Source organism: Sesamum indicum, linkage group LG12 (assembly GCF_026168435.1).
Source record: "Sesamum indicum cultivar Baizhima isolate 11 linkage group LG12, ASM2616843v1, whole genome shotgun sequence".
Lineage (NCBI taxonomy): Eukaryota > Viridiplantae > Streptophyta > Magnoliopsida > Lamiales > Pedaliaceae > Sesamum > Sesamum indicum.
Genome location: NC_142668.1, coordinates 18112731 through 18131130, shown reverse-complemented (window position 1 = coordinate 18131130; position 18400 = coordinate 18112731). Strand labels below are relative to the sequence as shown.

Sequence of the window (18400 nt, the reverse complement as noted above, 5' to 3'; positions counted from 1 at the left end):
AGTCTCATATAATAGGATGTGCTACACTTTTATTCTCATAGTTTACGGGCTTAACACATTGAGTCCCATAAGATAAAAATTGTAGCATTTTTAGTCTCATAAAATAAAATTTGACACATTTAATTCAATAGAATAAAAATCATGGCACATTTGGTCCCATAAAATACAAATAATTTTATATCCTATAGGACCACATTTGCCGCAACTTTATATATTATAGGACCCAACATGGTACAATTTTATACTATGAGATAAAAAATGATACAATACATATCATATGAAACTAAATGTATTGAATTCATAAACTATGAGACCAAGAATACAACACATCCTATCGTGCGAAACCAAAAATACAGTTTTCCCATATGAAAAATATTGTAGTACATTTTGTCCCGTAAAATAAAAATTATGGTACATTTTTTCATATAAGATAAAATACTATAATATTTATCTTATAGAACTAAATGTGCCAAATTTATAAACTACCGACCAAAAGTACAACACAACCTATCAAGTGGGACTACAAAATGCAATTTTCTATTCTAAGAAAATCGGAAATCCTCTCCTCCCCTGCTGCGGTGCAGCCACCGACTCTAGCCCCCAAAGCGCGGCCCAAAAACCCCGCCAACCCCGCCCTATATGCATCCCACACTCAATTGTTTACACGCGCCCGCCTCTGATTCAGAGGGTGATGGATGGCCCATCACCTCTAATCTCCAACCCACCCTGTCACCACTTATTTCACCACCCTCACACCCCAACTAAGATCCTACCGCCTCATGCAATGTAGATATATGCACATGTATTTGTAGGGACAGTATCAATGAATTATTATATGCATTTATAAGGATAATATCAATGTATAATACAGACGAATACTTCAAAATCACATTATACACACAAAGGATCAAGAATAGTCAGTTTCCCTTCTATTCCCAGTCAACAAGAAGCTCATCTTCATACTCATATGAAGAAACAGACGACATACTGCCACCAGAGAATTCCAGATAATCACCATAATCAGACACCATGTCAATGTCAGAATATCCAGTAATATAATCGTCACCAGATGTTTCGTAATCTTGAATCTCAGCATCAAATCCATAATCATCAGTGGAGTCATGGGGACGCCTCAGATCTTTAATCCGCTCACAACATAGTTTTCCTAGATTTCCCCCAAGGTTGACATTAAAACACTGTCTCAGATCAAGTGATTCAAGATGAGGACAACCGTCAAGGATGGCTTGCAGGCCTTCATTTGACATTTTATTTCCAAATAGTTGAAGGTGGCGTAACTCAGGCATGTTTTCTGCAACTGCTAGCGCCTCCAGATCACAGACAATGTGTGGGAGTTTATACCCATGGTTGTTCAATTTAAATGACTTTAAGAATGGGCAACAGTGACCAACAGCTTCAATAGCTTCATTGTCAATATAGGTGTAATATAAGTGCAGCTCCTCCAGTAAAGGCAAATTTTTAACTGCTTCAGCCACACCCTCACCTGTTACGCCATAGCAAAGTACAAGTCGAAGACGTCTCAGCTGAGGGCACCTGTTAAAAAGGGTGTAATAAGAAAGCAGTCTTATTGTCAGGATGAAATCTCCAGTGCATTCTTTATAGAAACAATCAACATGGACAGTCAAAAGCATCATACATCAATAAGAGTCTGTATTATGAGAGATTTCACTGAGTGCACCGAGGCAGCAACATATAAAAATGAACATATTCCTTCTAGTAGAGCAACTACCAGTTCTAATCATCAGCTGCTACCTAGTAAACCAAAATTTACACAAACAAACACAGACAAACACACACACACACACTCAAACTGCAGAATCAGAAAAAGATACCACGTGATCGTTGTTAACAGTGATGCAAACCTGTCGCTCATAGGAAACAAAAACCAGAATTTTGCTACCACAGCATACCTTCCATCCCCATAAGAAAAGATCATACATCTACCATACATAAGTAAAACGATAATGTTATGGAAGATGTATGCTCAAGTATAGGCATACTTGTACATCTTCTATTCCAACTGAAAAGCATTTACATCTTAAAAACAAAGTCATCATCTAAAATTCCCATAAAATAACCAAATAGTCCAATAAACAATACCCTCCCACTTCAAAGTTTGATATATTTTTGTACACAACTGAAGCTAAGCATATGAGAAATACAAATCCAATTCACACCACAAACCATCACGCAGAACGCCAGAAAATAAACAAAACACACGCAGACATGGACAAACCAGGAAAACAACGATTGTACATGGTTCAGCCCAAAAAATCCAGCGGACAGAACTTTATGATCCGAGGAAAAGAAAATAATTAGTAACAGTACAAAGGAAATATTAACATGCTAACCTCTGTCAACAGATATTCACCCCACAATCTACAATTTGTAACTCGACATTACAATAAAAGCCAGCAAATGATTAACCATAAAACTTGAAGTTCCAGCAAAAAATAGAAAAAGGAAAATGCATGAGACCAGAAAGATTACCTCTGGGAGATGTAGAGCAGTAATTCATCGGAACCAAAATACTCAATGTTGATATCAATCAACTGGCCTTGGCTGCGATCCACAGCGTGGCGGCACATTTTCTCCAAGTCGTACGGCATTTCCCATAGGTTGCCCTCATTTCGCATATCGATTGACTGCCACATGGCGGGCTCCTGACACAGACTCCGCCATGTAGTACACACTTTTTCAGCCGTTGTCAGTATCTCTATAGCCCCCAACTTGTGGAGAATCGTCGTGGTCATTTCCCGAGGCAATTCCAGCCAGGGCGGCGTTACCTCCGAGGAATTTGATGAAGACGACTCCATTCCAGTCCCTTTCTTTCTCTTTCAAAAAATCAGGGGTTTGGATTTTTACGGAATATATGGAGGGGGAAGACAATCGATTTCTAGGGTTTGGCGTTGAGAGCGGTGTGGTGTCCCCTTAGAGGTGAAGGAGGAGGAGGAGGGAATTGAAAGGTTTTAGAATCCTCCTCTTTTTTTAAGAGGACAGATTTTATTTATGTCCTTGTAAATCTCTAATGCACTATATTTATATCACTCAAACTTTTTTCCTTTTACTCCACAAACACATATTAATCTTAACTCTATCGATAAAGTTTTAAATAATTTATTTCATTAACTAAATTAGTATAATAAAATTTTAAATACCAGATGAGATAGTCCCATCCCATCCAATATATTAATAATTTCTCATCAAATAAATAATAGCGGCCAAGATTTTATTACAATATTGATGTTTGTATGGCATGAGATTGTTAGACAATGTCAAAAAATAGAAACAGTTAATATGGTAGATTATGAAAATTTATGAATTGGAGGGTGTTACTCTACTTGTTTGTCCATCAAAGTCAGAACAAAACAACAACCAACCAAAATTGTCTTTACATTTCCCAATGATTGCGCAAAATGTTCAACTGCCCAAACAATTCTGAGCTCCAACAAAAACCCACCACTATTAACTATTAATTATTACATAATTACACAAAAGAAGACCAGAGATACAGAGGAAACAGAGGTATGGTCTGCAATTCCGTAGCAACCTCTCTTCTTTGGATCTCTCACTGATTCTCTCATCTTGATGACTCTTTCTTTCATAAACATAATACACACAATAATAATACAAGAGACAATTATGGTTTTCAAATGAAATGAAGCCTTTTCTTCTCTTTCTAGGACATGTTTGTCTCCTTTCCTTCATCATCTCTTGTTGATATTTCTTGCCTCTTTTCACAAATTTCCCAAACAATAACCGATTGTTGTTTGCTGCGCTTGCAACGAGGAGATTATGAGCGGGTTTCAGGTAAATTCCTCCTCCGGGTTTGGTCGCCTTCTGCCTCAGACCACTTCTCATTCTCACCAACAGTACGATGATTCCGCACTGGAAGGTATATCATATTCAGTACCCATGTTTCTTGTTTTGTCTGTTTTTGATGGATCAAGGTTGACAACAGCACACGTTGTGGTTTGATGGTGATCAGGGGTGGCAGCACACGTGAAGTTGCTGTTGAAGCTGATTAAAGATCACAAAGATGCCTGTGATAATAAGGAGAAAAAGAATGACGCTCGGAGAATGCTGAGGGTGGCCACAATGATGACCATCCTCGACACCATCAGATCTAGAATTCAAAAATGCCAATCATTTGGCGGCAAGAGATATGCCGGTGATGACGAGAAAGATAAGCTGAGAAGGGAGCTGGGTGCGAGCTTGGCCGCACGGAAAAGCCTTGAGATTATGTGCTCGAGTTTGGGGAAAGAGAAGGAGATCATGGCTGCAGAACTCTTAAAGAAGGTGCACGAATTGAGTGAGATGGAGGAGCTTATAAATGACCTCAAGGATCAAAACGAGACGTTGCTGGAGAAAGTACGGGAATGTGCTTTGAAGCACAGGGATGAGAATGGGGATGATTGTTTAGGAAGGGGAGGAGGCGGGGGAGGAGGAGAATCACAGGGGAGTGCATCTCTCCAGGAGAGGAACAAGGTTCTCTCAGAACAGCTCTTGAGGTCGCTTGATGGGAATCGGTCGATGAAGATGAAGCTGAGAGACGCAGAGGAAGAGAATGTGATGATGCAGAGTGCAATGGATGAGATGAGGGCAGAAGTTGTGACGAGTCTTGAAAGAGTTCGGAGCTTTAAGGAGCGTATGTTAGTGTCGTCAGAGAACAATATTCCCCCAGTTGATGTTCAGGAAGAGATTGTGGCTTTGGAGAATATGTTTGAGTGCTTCCAAATGCTGGTTGCAAAGTATGATCAAAAGCAGCAAGGAGAGTGCGCTAAGATAACAAGCGAGATCAATGCTCGTAAGCCTTCTGTTCTAGCATGAGGAGAAGAGATATAATTTAGGACCAGAAGCAGAGGAATGAGTTTAACTTTTTATCTGAATTTTCTTGCATTCTTACGGAATTTAGACTTTCTTTGCCTCTAACCAATGGCGTTATGATAAAATATAATCAGGTGAGGTATATAAGACTTCTGTGCAACTGGGTATTGATTTGTATAGCTTATTTAGCCTGTATTGTACTTGAATAGTGGTGTTTGTAAAGTACAAATTCATATGGCTGAAACCTATGTAAATCAATGTAATACTGTTGGCCAAGAAATTGAAATTCATTCCAGTAACTTTCTTAGATGTGAACTTAAATTATTGTAACCTCTGACTTTGGCACATATCCACGGTTAGCTATCACATAGATCAAAAGCAACATAGTCATTCTCCAATTGTTTGCAACGTATAACCTGCAATGGAGTTCATAATCCATGAATTGGTTGCTACTGCAGCTCCGGCAGAGCTGGCTAAAGCCTCAGCACGTGCACGTCTATGGTTCAACATTGAACTTCCATTGGATGACCTACATTGATCAGGAACCTCAAGGCTGTAAATGATGAAGGTTGTTGCATGGGATTGAGTCGACCCAATTGCCTGGTTTCCTGCAACAGGCTTCCTGTTCAGAACTTTTCCTCCAGCAGCAACCACAAGATCATGAAGATATCGTTTGTATGAAGTTTCAAAATCACCCATGAAAAAGAATGTATATCCATCAAAAAGCTTTGTTTGCTGCAAGCCACAGAAGATTAATTAGTAAAACTCCCAGTAAGTATTGTGGTCTTTAGCATGTTAATAACCCTTTGGAAAAGACCCATTGAAGATGGGCAGGATAAACTATCATATCTTTTCACTGAACAGCAGCTTTAGAGAATATTCATAATTCAAAATGAAAATGATTGAATCAGAAACCCCCATTTACAATGAAGAAAGCTGTTATGAAATGAGATTATACTGTCCAACTCCCTCCAGGAACTTGCAAGTTTAGTGCCTAATTGTGGTATCCGGGCTCCCTTCTCAAAGTCATCATCTTGATTTATACTACCTTATTGTTAGATATCCCAACTTAATACCATGCAATTTTAATCCCTAAATCTAAATGAAGACATACAGCAAAACCATTGTTCAATTCCTCTGCATTTGCACTAACTGCAATTGTACCGGGTGGTTCTACTCTGTTCAACTCAATTGAGTACTGATTTTTTAAGACTTCAAAAAAAAAAACGAGCAGCAGAAAAAAGAACCTTGTTTAGAAATCTTAATCTGCCAAGCCTTGGTCCATCCCTGATTCCATGAATGTCAATTGAAATCTCGTAATGTTGCTCATCAACTAATTCTCCAGCTTCCAAGCAAGCCTTGATCCCTGCATCAACACAAACACATAATAGAGATCAATCTAAATAACCAAACATATTCAAAGTGTAGTAACTCATTTGAAGCTTTATAATTACTCACAATGAACACTCAAAATCCATTTTCCTTCCAACACACCCATTAAAAATTTGAGTGTCCTTCTGCATGCCCCATTCTCATTTGTGGAGGCAATTACATGGGTGACACTTGAGTCCCAGTTCTTCAGTATCGTTACTCCAGACAACTTTTCAAATTCAGTGACAGTCCCCTGCATTTGCACCATAAAATTATAAAAGAATTATTCTTTTTCTGATTTGCATAGTGAAAAGGGAGTACATAAATTATTGGTTTGTTTACCTTCTCTGCGTTCGTGAGAGCTGAACAACAGAGAACCAAGTTCTTGAACTTTTTCTGAGATCTCCACTGTGATACTGCACCACTTTCACATTCACCAGTGGTTTTAACTTGTTGGAGACAAGATTTTCTGTAAAAAATAAGCCATTAAGTACAATAAGCTAATTAAAGAAATCAAATCTGTGAATCTACATCAAGTGCCTGACACCCATTGCTGGAAAAGCAATAAACCTTTCAGGAGCAGATTTTCTTTTCTGGCCAGATTCAGATTGAGGCATCTCATTCGGCAGTTGACAGGAAGCATGAAGTGGACATAGCATGACGAAGTTTTCCTGTCACGTGTGGTAAACAACACAGCATTTAGATCATATGTGATTTCTTCAGACCCAAAAAGCAGCTGTATTCGTTTGAGCTTACACAATCCCATCGACATTCCGGAGTCAACCTAGCACAAGGAACATGAAAGCTCTTGCGGCAACTTTTTTCGTAACATCCGAGAGCAGCCCCCTTGATGCCACAGCAAGAACATCTAATCCTTCGACTTCTAGACAATTCAGCTTCGAGGTTGATAACATTATCATCTTCAAAATACACATTAGGGGCCCTGCAAAAGATGTATAGCCATTTTTGTTTAAAGAAGGAAAAGCATTACAATGGAATAACATGAGAAAAGTGATTAAATGCTCTTGCATTATCTCAGCATTAAAATATTGAGATTCGTAATCTGCTATTAATTTCATTTAATATGTTAATATAGCTTGACCAAGTGAATGAGTAGCCTGAAGGCAGTAAGCTGGTGAAGCAAACTAGGTCGTTCCATTAGTTTGCCACAACTCAGCGAGCTACATAACCGGACTATATGAAGAACTGCTCAAATGCCATACCATTCTGTGCAATTCTTGTGCACGTGTATGACATTTGTTCTTGAACTGTGATTGTCTGCCGCCGGCTTCCCATTGAGATAGTGAATCATGATCCCTGAAACCTGACAATTTTCCAGAAGAAGAAGAAAAGAAACCAATCTTAGATAATGAATCAAAATATTAACATGAAGAACAAACAAGGGAGGTCAAAGTAGAACATGAAGGGAGAGAAAAACAGATGTACCTCAGATTCTTTGGAAGATTGGCAGAAAGCACAACAGATTGTATTAGGAGATGTATTGCATTTAAGCAGAACTCCACCATCCAAAGAGGACGTTGCTTTCTCCATTTTTTCTTGGACTTTGATCCCTAATTGATGTGTAGCACCTTGAACTGCTTGAAATGTCTGACCTCTCATTTCATCCTCTTCATTAGCACTTAAAGGGATACCATCACAGTTGTCCTTGGTCGGGCCTTCTACACAGAATTTTACCTTCTTCAGAGAATTCGGCATTTTGTTAATATTTTTTTTATAGGTTCTTCTAATGCCTTTATTTGAATGTTCTTTGTCATTGCTTAATGGCAACAGATTAGTAAGTGACTTAGGAACCAAAACCTCATTGCATTGAGCTGCATTCACTTGGCCTTTGCTAGTTTCAAACTCTAGAGGTTTTACTTTACTACCAATTTTCTGCTTTGAAGCAAGTGTTTTCTTGGCTCTTTTGCTGCTTTCACCACTTTTCTTTATCTTGCTACTTCCATCACTGCTTTTTTCAAAATTTTCTGAAGCTGAAACACAACCAGGTGCAGTCTTGTTGCTATTAGTCAGAGGCTCTGTCCCATTGGATAGAGTTTGAACATTTGTCCCGAGAGCACTAGCTTCAGAATGGACCTTATTGCTTTTTGTGAGTTTTCCATTCAAAATCAATTGGTTGTCTTTACTGCCTTCTTGCCTATGTTGGTAAGTTACCTTGTCTGGAACAATTTGAACTGCAGTTTCTCCACAAATAGTTTTTCTGGGTCTCTTGCTTTTTCTGGTCTCTGTTGCATGACTGACTTGCTTATTAGACGCTCTTAACCCACCTTTACTGTCTGAGGTTTTGTCCATCCTCCTTTTCTTGCCCAGACCTTCTCTGATGTTGGGACTAATCTTTGGAGCTTCATTTGTTTCTGTCAAGGCAGCATCAGCCTTCTCTTGAGCTCCATTCTGTTGAGCAGTATCTTCCATCTATATCAAGTGGCTGAAAGCCTGGTCAAGAATGGGAAGGAGCAGAGAAGAGCAACTTCTAATATTTGCATCATAATCAAGTTACCTGCATTGCCAGGGGGCTTGAAAAAAGTTCAGGGGAGCAAGGCCTTTGTGTCCAATCAAACATCTCACTATCAATGAAGTCTGCATTGTTTGATGAGACACAGGTTCCTCTCTGTACAAAGAAAATTGAAGATAAAAATTCTTTTTTGCCAGAAAGACATAATTGAATCAGTCAGACAATAGCAGGGCCTTAACAAATTAAAGGATCTTGATCATCATACACAGTAACAGCTGGCTATTTGTTACAGCAAGTTTGATTAATGTGAAATGATCTCTGTATCATCAATGAAATTAGGAACTTACTTTTGGACTTATTTTACAAGGAACTTCATCATCAGAGTCCTTGATGTCACTGAAGCAAGGGGCATCTGGCGGTGTATACATGACCTGATTGTCATCAGTCTGCTGACTTAATTTCTCTAAATCCTCTTCCTCTCTCAGCCAGAAAAATGGAGAAAAAATCATTTCCCCCTTTTCAGTTGCAGAATGCATGTCTCTTTGTAAAACACCACTATTTTTATGTTCAATCCTGTCAACATCACTTCCCAGATTTACAGGCTCCATCTGGGTCTCTGAAGTTGGATAGAGGGGTACCTGAACCCTTTTCTTGGTAGGAAATGAAGGCTTCACTACGTTTGACCCAGAAGATCTCTGAGTATTCACTAATGAACCTCTTGATCCTCTTTTTTGACGTTTCTGATTTGCAGAATCTAAACTCTCCACTTGGTTTCGGCTATTATTTTGGACCTCAAGCAGATTGATACCAGTCTGATTATCTTCACCTATATTTAAAGTAGTTGCATCAATCATCTATTTTCTAAGAAATGCCTTATAATGCATATGCATTTCAAATACTGAAGTATAAATGCTTCAGTATTGTTCAATGCTAAACATTGTTCAACAAGAGTACAAAATCATTACCAGATAGTTTGGTACAAGCTCCATTTTGAGTGACAAAAATATTCACTCCCGATGCCACTTCCATGCTTTTGTAAACGCTGACCAAGTTATCCATATGAGGAGCAGGCCGAATTTCTGCTAAAAGAAAACCATAAACATAGACAAATCTGTAATCCAAAACAAACTGCCTGGAGAAAAACCAAATTCACTCTTGCCTATCTGATCAAAACAAGTTAAGTTAAAGAAAACAAGGTTGATCCTATTCTCTTTTACAAATTTACTCATGTTCGATTCATTTCCCATTTCCCATTCCACTGAAACTCTTTCTCCATTTTCAGCAGCTCTGACATGAATAGTTTCTTCTGTATTAGTCCCCAATACAATAAATATAGCAATATTGAATTGGTGGACACATTTTGAGATTAAGTTACAGAGGATTCGGCAACCACATCTTATTTCCTGCTATATATTTAAATACAAAGACGTAGCAGCATTGCATCCTGTTGCAAAGTTTTGTAACAATGATCCTTCTTCAAACGTAAACAGTAAATACCTCTACGCCTGTACGGAACTTTGCAGACCGGACAATTTGATGCTGCTTTCATAGATTTCTCGATGCATGAACTACGCCAATTCAAAGAGAACGTCAAGAGAAACACGTTGAATCGAGCCCAAAATTACTCACACACGGAAATTTAAAAAGAAAAAAAAATGACTAATAGATAGCTTACTTGCAAAACACATGATTGCATGTGAGTGAAACGGCAGAATTCAAGAGACTCAAACTGTTACATAAAAAACACCAAGAACCAGTTTAACTTGTAATCTATCTAAAACCCCCAATCTTAACAACTTGACTGAAATTCAGATATTCTAAATGAAAGTATTACCATATAGGACATTTGAGCTCCCTTCCCATTCTTTCGAGGTGTGATGCGTCAGCCATCTTTCTTCTCCGGAACTCTTCTACTGCTGTGCTCTCTCTCTCTCTCTCTCTCTTCTGCGTGTGAGTATGTGTGGGATAAGTGGGAATGAATGTAGGCATGTGAATTCTGATAGTGGAAACTCATGTTCGTTTTTGAAATTTTTTCAGAGCCGCGCGAAAACATTTCATATGATTCTGATTTCCCGCCGCAACTCCGATCTCTCTCGAATCTCATGGCGCCTCTCTCGTCCAAAACTTCAACTAAAGTCGCAAAAGGCCGAAGCAAAGTCGCTTCGCCTTAAAGTTGGATTTTATTTCAAACGGCTACTTGTGGGCGGGTAACGGGTTGATACACTTCAAACTCAAAATGGGCCTCAGGCCCAAAACATCATACTTTGGACCAAAATATTATTTTAAACGTCCATCACGAAATCAATCCTATTCATTTGAAATATACACATACACACGTTTTTCTTTTTCAGCTTTGAAAAACCTGGATGCATTATGTTTGGTTTTGTTTTTGGACTGTTTTACTTTGTATTTTAGAGGTAGAGAGAGAAAAATAAAGATAAATAAGTGTGTGTTGGAGATAGAGTGTATGTGTGGATTGATTTTTAGAGGTATTTTAAATAAGTGGTGTATGTTTGTTGTTGGGTTTGGAAGATAAAAATCACTGTTCATTGTCAAATCACATCTCTTTTATATATTTTATATATTTATATTGTATGTTTAATATTGTATTATTTGAAGATAAAAATTACTGTTCATTGTCAAATCATGTTTCTTTTATATTATATTTATATGTATAGAAGTGTGTATATATCTATTATATATAAAAAAGTTCAAAAATTAAAAAAACACACAAACAAGGTGTGAAAACAAAGAGGCAAACATTAGGTGTGTTTTATCTTGTCACATAGATTGTCCAAAAATGAAACCAAACATAATGCATAATGTTTGGATTCTTTTTTTTTTAGCGTTTTGTTGTGTTTTATAAAGATAGAGAGAGAAAAACAAAGATAAATAAGTGTGTGCTAGATATAGTATATATGTTTGAATTTATTTTTGGAGATAATTTAAAATAAATATTATATGTTTAATATTGTATTTTAGAAAATAAAAATTACTATTCATTGTCAAATCATATCTTACATATATATATGTATATATTTATACTAAAACAATTAAAAACAAACATATTATTGTTTGTTTTTTTGGTCCCGCATGTTTTTTTTAGAGCATCAAATAGTTTTGATGCACCAACCACGTAACTAGATTTCAAGCAATTTTAATTTTAAAATTAATATTAGTGCTTCTTGAGACCCAATAACATCATACGAGATCAAAGTATTTACTGAGAGTTGTAATACCTTAAGATTCTCTGAAAACTATCATATTATTTATGGCTGTAAATGTAATAATTACTTAAATAAAATCGATATATTTAAAAAAAACCTTCGAGATACTATTGATTACCAATAATTGGAAATTAATGAATTATCCTGAAATAAATATTATGTTATATACCTTATGAGATGCACTTTTATTGATTACCTGTTCTAAGTTATCCTTTCATAATTCCATATCATGCCTATTTGTGTCGTCTTACAAATTAAATCGAGTTCTTAAACTATTTCTACGAAAGACATCAAATAAAAAATAATGGATAAAAGTAGGAACATAAATTATTTTATTATTAAATATGAATAATTATTTTTAAAAATAAACTTTTGAACGTTAATTATTTTTATAGTATCAACATTGCTATTATTGTATATATGAAGTAAAATTATTGTTTTAATAACGTTTAATAATAATAATAAGTGAATAAAGAGGCGGGAGTCCGCAGGACAGCCGACAGCTAATGACTCGTATTCTCCAACCAAACTATTCATTGGTCCAGTGGAGCGTAATTGGGTCAGATTGGAGATGGATCTGAAATTGTAGTTGGGAGCCCTTTGGAAGCAGTGGCGCCTTCAGTTGAACTTGATTTGGGCCGAAAGATTAACAAAGAACGTCTCGAGATTTATTATGGAGACTACACCCCACCGTCCGCCGACGATGGAGGCGTCTTCTCTACTCCGCCACGGTCTCCATCGCACGCACTCTCTCTCTTTCTTTTGATTATTGGATGCTCTTCAATGGTCCACTAGAAAAGAAACCCAGGGTTCTTTGTGGTATTGAGTAATTTTTTTTCTTGTAGATAATTTTTTCATTCACAAAATTAAGAATATCAAGTTATTTTGATGTCGTAGTATGATGTTTGTCTAACAGAGGATGAGTTTTGTATTTAAGGAAGATTATGCTACCAGTGAGATATGGTTACGCTTCAATAGAATGGTTGAACTCATTCATCTTATTTCCACTTGTTTTTTTGGCTTTTCGCCTGTCATTTTATACGATGATATGTTCGTATAGTTGTCAGTGACTATAGAGGTTGCTTATGAGTGTCATCTATGGTGTTCTAAAATATACAGTTGCAGGTTTCTGAAAGTTTTGGTTAGGATTATGTCTGGAATGGTCTTAATAGCAGGTTGTGGACCAAGAATGTTGAGATAATCATCTATACAGGGTTTTTATGGTGGAGCGGTCTGCCATTCTCGTGAGATACTTTTCTGCTTCTTGAAACAGGGGTGTTCCTGCACCCCCAAAAACAATCATAGCTGCTAGATACCACTACAGATGGTTGCACAAACATCATAGTGAAGTAACTGCTGCACTTAACTTTTTCATTTTCATTTATATTTATTCACTGCCTATTGGAGCCTCACGGTGGTAAGATTTCTCGTGAGGTTTAAACCAGTGATAAAGAAAGTATTGGAGTCACAAAAGATGCTTCTGATCTTGAAATGGTCAGTAGAATGTCTTAAGCAAACACTGGCTCAGATATATTTAAAAACTGCTTTCTTCTTCTTTTTATATCTAAAGCTTGTTGTCTTATCCTGTTATTGATGAAATCCAAATTCTTATACTGATCTCCATTTCAAGTTTCAAGATTAAGCTCTGTTCATTTTCAGGTTTACTCTCTGGTAGGTATAGTTAGATTTGTGTCTCCCTTTGTAGTTTCTTGCTGTAACCACTGTTTCTGTTGTGTGAAGCAACTCGTAATTTCTGAGACTTTTTCTGTAAATTATCCATTAATAAAAAAATTGTTAAATTATTATATATGTATATATATAATTCATATTAATTGCTATTCTGACTTTTTAATTACTTGTTAGTTTCAGTAAAAAATTAAGAATCTCCTTCAAGATAAAACTTAATTTCAATCTAATATGTTGAATAAAAATTATAATTCTTTAAAATTTCTTCGATATTATTAATTGTAAATTAAATTTTGTATTAATTGAATGCGAATTTGAGCTCTAGCTCAAAAGCGAGAAAATGAGGTTGTTGTGCTTGAGCCATGAAAAATTGCCAAGCCCGCTGCAAGCTTGATTCGTTACACATGTATTTCTTGTGCACCATTGTCATTGGCTGGGTCTGCCCAAAGATGGCGAACTCATGATACTGTTTGTTTATTAACTACCTCTTCTATCAAGAGCAATATATGTCCTTTTCCAGATGATGCCATGATGGACAAACATACTGACTATAAAAGCTTAAAAAGTGCATAGACAGTGATTGGAAGGGAATGACCATAAAATCACAAATGCATTCTCCAGGATAAAGTTGTGGAGTAGAAAAGAATTGAGACGTTGACGTGCCAAACCAACCAAGCGAGGTTTGAACTGTGAAATGACCTTTTTGCCATCTTATGGTAATATGTTAAAGGTTAATGTTGATTCTTGAGAGCTCAAAGCTAAATTGTTCTGCTTAATATGTTTAAAATACATTGTTGGCTTTCTGTATCATTATAGACGCATGTGTTGTATTACCTGCACCAGGAAGCCCCCAGTTATGAACCTGGTGTGACTTATTCTTCGTGCTGTTGAACAGAAATGAGAGCCTAAGACTTAACCTATTTATTTGAATTGCAACTTATTTTGGTGCTTATGGATTCTCTGAGATGATATATCAATGAAACATGTAGTGGAAGTCAATGCTTGAGCATTGACCTAAAGAGAAATATGCAGTTGTTTTTAGTGGTATACTTGATTAATATTCTTTCTCATTTATTATTGCAGCAATATGTTTTTAGTAATAGGCATATTAGAACACAGCTATAGTTGGGGAGGTAAAGTATGTGTCAACATTCCATATATTCTCTTGTTCTCTTTTCTTTTTCCCTATAGATTTTTTTTCCTTTCTATTTCTGACCTAATTAAAAGGTAGCATTTGGTTTCTGTCTTCACTGGGGAAAAAAGAAATAGAGTACAGTGGAAACAAGAAATTGAATTTAGCTACACGTGGGGCCAGCTTCTAGCTAAATTAACCTGATCACTCATTATAGAAGTGTCTTGTAATATTGGTAGCCTCTATAATAGCAAACATTGACCTTTGATCAAATGATCAATCTGATTGCACAAGGAAAGCTGTAAGTTTGGTTAGAGGGTGGGAGTTATTGTTTCTTCTCAGCCTCTCTGGTAACAGGCTTGTGGGATTGACAGATAGTCCAATAAGATCAGCAAGTTAAGGGGGCCGGCTGCATATATTAGTTTAAAGTTGCTTCCTTCTATCCTGTTTTCTCCATAGTAGTGTTTACAAATGTTATTTGTATGATAATACCACTATACCTACTGCTATTATCATATCCTAGAGTCATACAAATATTATATGTGGTATTGAGAAGCTCATATAAAATTGAATAACCACAACTTTTTCCAAATAGTCAGTCTTGAGCAAACCTTTCACTATCTGTGTTTGAACACCAACATATATATATAAAACTTGTCCTCCCACATAGAATACTATTGCGTACAAATATAGTGACTTCTTGAATTGTTATAATGTCTGAACTAGTCTCACAGTGTGGTTAATGAGGGCATGCGAACCCCCAGTTAAGATCATCCAGGAGCATGCCAACCCCATGCAAGTTTTATTTCTAGGTGATCTTTCTAAGTAGGAAGTTTTATCTCCTACTTTAAGTGGGGGATATATCCTGCTTGCTCCTGAATGGTTGTACATTATGTGGAAATTTAAATCTGCAATCGGTGTTGTGCGGTCCTTATAAGCCCATGTGTAGTACCTTGGCTATCGAAAGTGCTGAATTTGCAGTATAACTAAATATTTAAGTAAAGGTTTTTGGCATAATCTTCTTTGAGGATATTGATACTTTCTCATCTTATGTCTTGTAAATTTAGTGAGAGATACTGTATCTGTTATCCAGTTTCTTTAACTGCTGAAATTTCTCTTTTATTCTTTTCGAATGGGGAGCAAAAAAACTAATCAACCATGCATGTTCAGATGGTTTTGTAGCACTGGCAATCTTCTTAATAGGTGACAAACTATACATCATTTCTAGTTCAAGATACGATCTTTCTTAAATTAATGTGCAGACTGGTAAGTGATTGGAATAATTTATGTTTATAATAGCTGCATATTTTAATCGTTGTTTATCTCTCTTAATTTATAACCTATCTGTATTATTCTGGCAAGTTTCTCGTTGGCGACTTGTCAACTTCAGCATTTCTACATGCTTTGTCCTGTGCTGGTGCATAAAATTTGCATATATTTGTGAAATCTCTATTATATAGAAATATTCGTTGCACTATGCCAACTTTCTGTGATATTCAGTCGATGTTTTCGCATCTATGATTCTCCCATTTCTGTTGGTGCTTCAGTTTCTTGCACTTAGTCCTCATGAATGAGCTGATTTTTTGTTTGATATTATATGTTGGTCTGTAATGTGATTAAATTTTTTTTGTTACTTAAGTAAAACTGTGTAAACCAAACATCCCATGACATAATCAAAATTACCAACTTATCATCCAACTGTTTGCAAAATTTACCTATGTTTAGGTATTAACTAATTTTTTATTTTCTTTTTGGTTTATATTGTTCATTGTATTTAGTTAATTTTATAAATTATTGTTTTACATTTACGTACTGGATTCTTTGTATACAAAATGCTGGTCTCCGTGGCAGGTTGCATACGCAGGGTGGGGTTGTACTACAAGTCCTATAATTGTGATCTTCATTGTTAAGATAAGTTAGATTTTAAGCAGAAAATTCATATTCATACATCTCACAACAATAATAAATGAGGATGAACGGACTGTGTGCTAAAAACGTGAATTTCTGTTTTGGTTCAACTCTTGTGGCCATCAATTAAGATGAGTTTTCGCAAATTTCTCTCCATTCCGATATCATCAAATAAAATGGATGTCATGAAATCAGTGGTTGCAAATTGAGACAAAAAAACAAAACCAATCATCTATCTATATTTATACTTGTATACTTTATTATTCAAAGAGATGGGCTTTTCATGTCTTTGCTATTTTGATTTCTTTTTTATCATTACTTATAAATTTAATATCAATTTTTTATTTTGTATATACCTTATTAATTAAAAAGAGTTACGAGTGTGGTATAAAGTACTAGTATTTAGTGAAGGAAAGTGAGTTAAACAAATAGGAATTGAGATTGATACATAATAATTGTGGTTAGGTGGAATTCTACTATCCCATATAATTGTAAAAAAAGAAATGGTTATAGTGGAATTCCTGGTAAAGATGGCTAGTTATTCATCTCTTTGAATAGCGAATCAAGTGTTTTTGGAGGGGCGACGGATTTGGATTTGGATTTGGTAGGTGTCTAAAAAGAAAGGAATCCAAGGAGTAGGTGGAGGTGATATTAAACAGGCATGTCGACGCCCATTTCCTCATCATCAAGGGCGCACGTGCGATGCGTAGATGCATCTAACCTTCAATTCTGACTGTTAGGTGGGGTGGAGGAAAGCCCTCACGTGCCCTATTCTCATCTACACCTTCCTACAAATTTGCATGCTACTTTTTTTCTTGTTTTCAATTAGTTTTTCTTTTTTGAGGTCAATATACCACTCACAATTTATGACACATTTGGAGTTATGCTTTGATATTTGTGAGGTTCGAAAGAAATAAGTTTGGATTTCGAAATATTTTAAAACAGTAACATGCCAAATTACCCTCTATTAATAGTTTAGATATGAGGTATTTGTTTTATTTCTTAAAATATAAAAATAATTTATTAAATATTCTTTTTTATTCATTTCATATATTATCGTGGGTGAATTGCATTTAACTCTAGGAGCATGTGGTGTGGGGAGGGGGTCCCTTAAAGTAGCATTTTTCTAACAAATGGAAGTATTCTATAAACAAACCTAGCTGACCATGTTTTCTAAAATGTTGTTTACAGCAACTAGTGTCCGGACGCGCTACTGACCTAACCACTATATATAATCTTTCTTACATAATTCCTTCTTAGAGTAAGACACCATTTCCTTCTTCGCAATTCATTAAACACAACACAACACACTATTATTCTTGGTGCGTACGCCATGTCCCTTCTCACTAATTGAGTCCCTTTTTGTGTGCATTTACTTATTTTTCGTGTTTGTTCTTTGTCTGCGTTAATTGTAATTGTACAAAAAGTCGAAAATCGATGTTTGTGAAGGACGTAAGGCCTAAAAATAATTGAGTTTCGGATTAAATTGGAGGGAAACCTGCTAATTGGAGTCCTCTTTTACCCAAAAATGGCCAGAAAAAAAAATATATAAAAGAATTAATACCCAAGTATTTTGTTAACGTTAGCGGACAGTGTGTAGGGACAAAACATTTGTCTCTTGCGTTCGGACAGTGAGGAAGTCCATGGGACAATATGGCAATGTCGTTACCTATTTAATGATTTCCAAGTTTCATTCATAGATGGCATGTTGTTTCTAACAACGCTTTGATTCCATTACATCCTAACGTAGTTACCGAACAT

At 36.2% G+C, this 18400-nt stretch overlaps 3 protein-coding genes across 3 annotated transcripts; 1 reads left to right on the top strand and 2 right to left on the bottom strand.

Moving 5' to 3' along the window:
* Positions 1-820: 820 nt before the first annotated feature.
* Positions 821-3035, bottom strand: LOC105175768 (F-box protein SKIP19). The gene is made up of 2 exons (XM_011098344.3): positions 2509-3035; positions 821-1551 (listed from the first exon to the last, which is right to left on the bottom strand). Exons 1-2 carry the CDS (start codon positions 2832-2834, stop codon positions 930-932), a joined length of 948 nt encoding a protein of 315 aa, XP_011096646.1. The 5' UTR covers positions 2835-3035; the 3' UTR covers positions 821-929.
* A 456-nt stretch (positions 3036-3491) lies between these two features.
* On the top strand, positions 3492-5144 carry LOC105175766 (uncharacterized). The gene is made up of 2 exons (XM_088876788.1): positions 3492-3913; positions 4007-5144. The coding sequence occupies exons 1-2, from the start codon at positions 3814-3816 to the stop codon at positions 4846-4848; spliced, it is 942 nt and encodes a 313-aa protein (XP_088732914.1). The 5' UTR covers positions 3492-3813; the 3' UTR covers positions 4849-5144.
* On the bottom strand, positions 5109-10698 carry BRCA1 (breast cancer susceptibility1). Its single transcript, XM_011098342.3, has 14 exons — positions 10521-10698; positions 10362-10415; positions 10184-10254; positions 9652-9765; positions 9034-9512; positions 8732-8842; positions 7663-8646; positions 7440-7540; positions 6973-7159; positions 6787-6887; positions 6559-6685; positions 6304-6469; positions 6093-6211; positions 5109-5580 (listed from the first exon to the last, which is right to left on the bottom strand). Exons 1-14 carry the CDS (start codon positions 10673-10675, stop codon positions 5233-5235), a joined length of 3117 nt encoding a protein of 1038 aa, XP_011096644.2. The 5' UTR covers positions 10676-10698; the 3' UTR covers positions 5109-5232.
* Positions 10699-18400: the final 7702 nt, after the last annotated feature.

Bases quoted from the DNA above. Each gene is read 5' to 3' on its own strand.
- LOC105175768 (XM_011098344.3), bottom strand. From the start codon at position 2,834: ATGGAGTCGTCTTCATCAAATTCCTCGGAGGTAACGCCGCCCTGGCTG. The intron at 1,552-2,508 runs GTAATCTTTCTG...CCTTTTTAACAG, and splicing joins CTGCTCTACATCTCCCAGAG to GTGCCCTCAGCTGAGACGTC.
- LOC105175766 (XM_088876788.1), top strand. From the start codon at position 3,814: ATGAGCGGGTTTCAGGTAAATTCCTCCTCCGGGTTTGGTCGCCTTCTG. The intron at 3,914-4,006 runs GTATATCATATT...GATGGTGATCAG, and splicing joins CGATGATTCCGCACTGGAAG to GGGTGGCAGCACACGTGAAG.
- BRCA1 (XM_011098342.3), bottom strand. From the start codon at position 10,675: ATGCCTACATTCATTCCCACTTATCCCACACATACTCACACGCAGAAG. The intron at 9,513-9,651 runs GTAATGATTTTG...CTTTAAATATAG, and splicing joins AGCTTGTACCAAACTATCTG to GTGAAGATAATCAGACTGGT. The intron at 8,647-8,731 runs GTAACTTGATTA...CACTTGATATAG, and splicing joins CAAGCCCCCTGGCAATGCAG to ATGGAAGATACTGCTCAACA.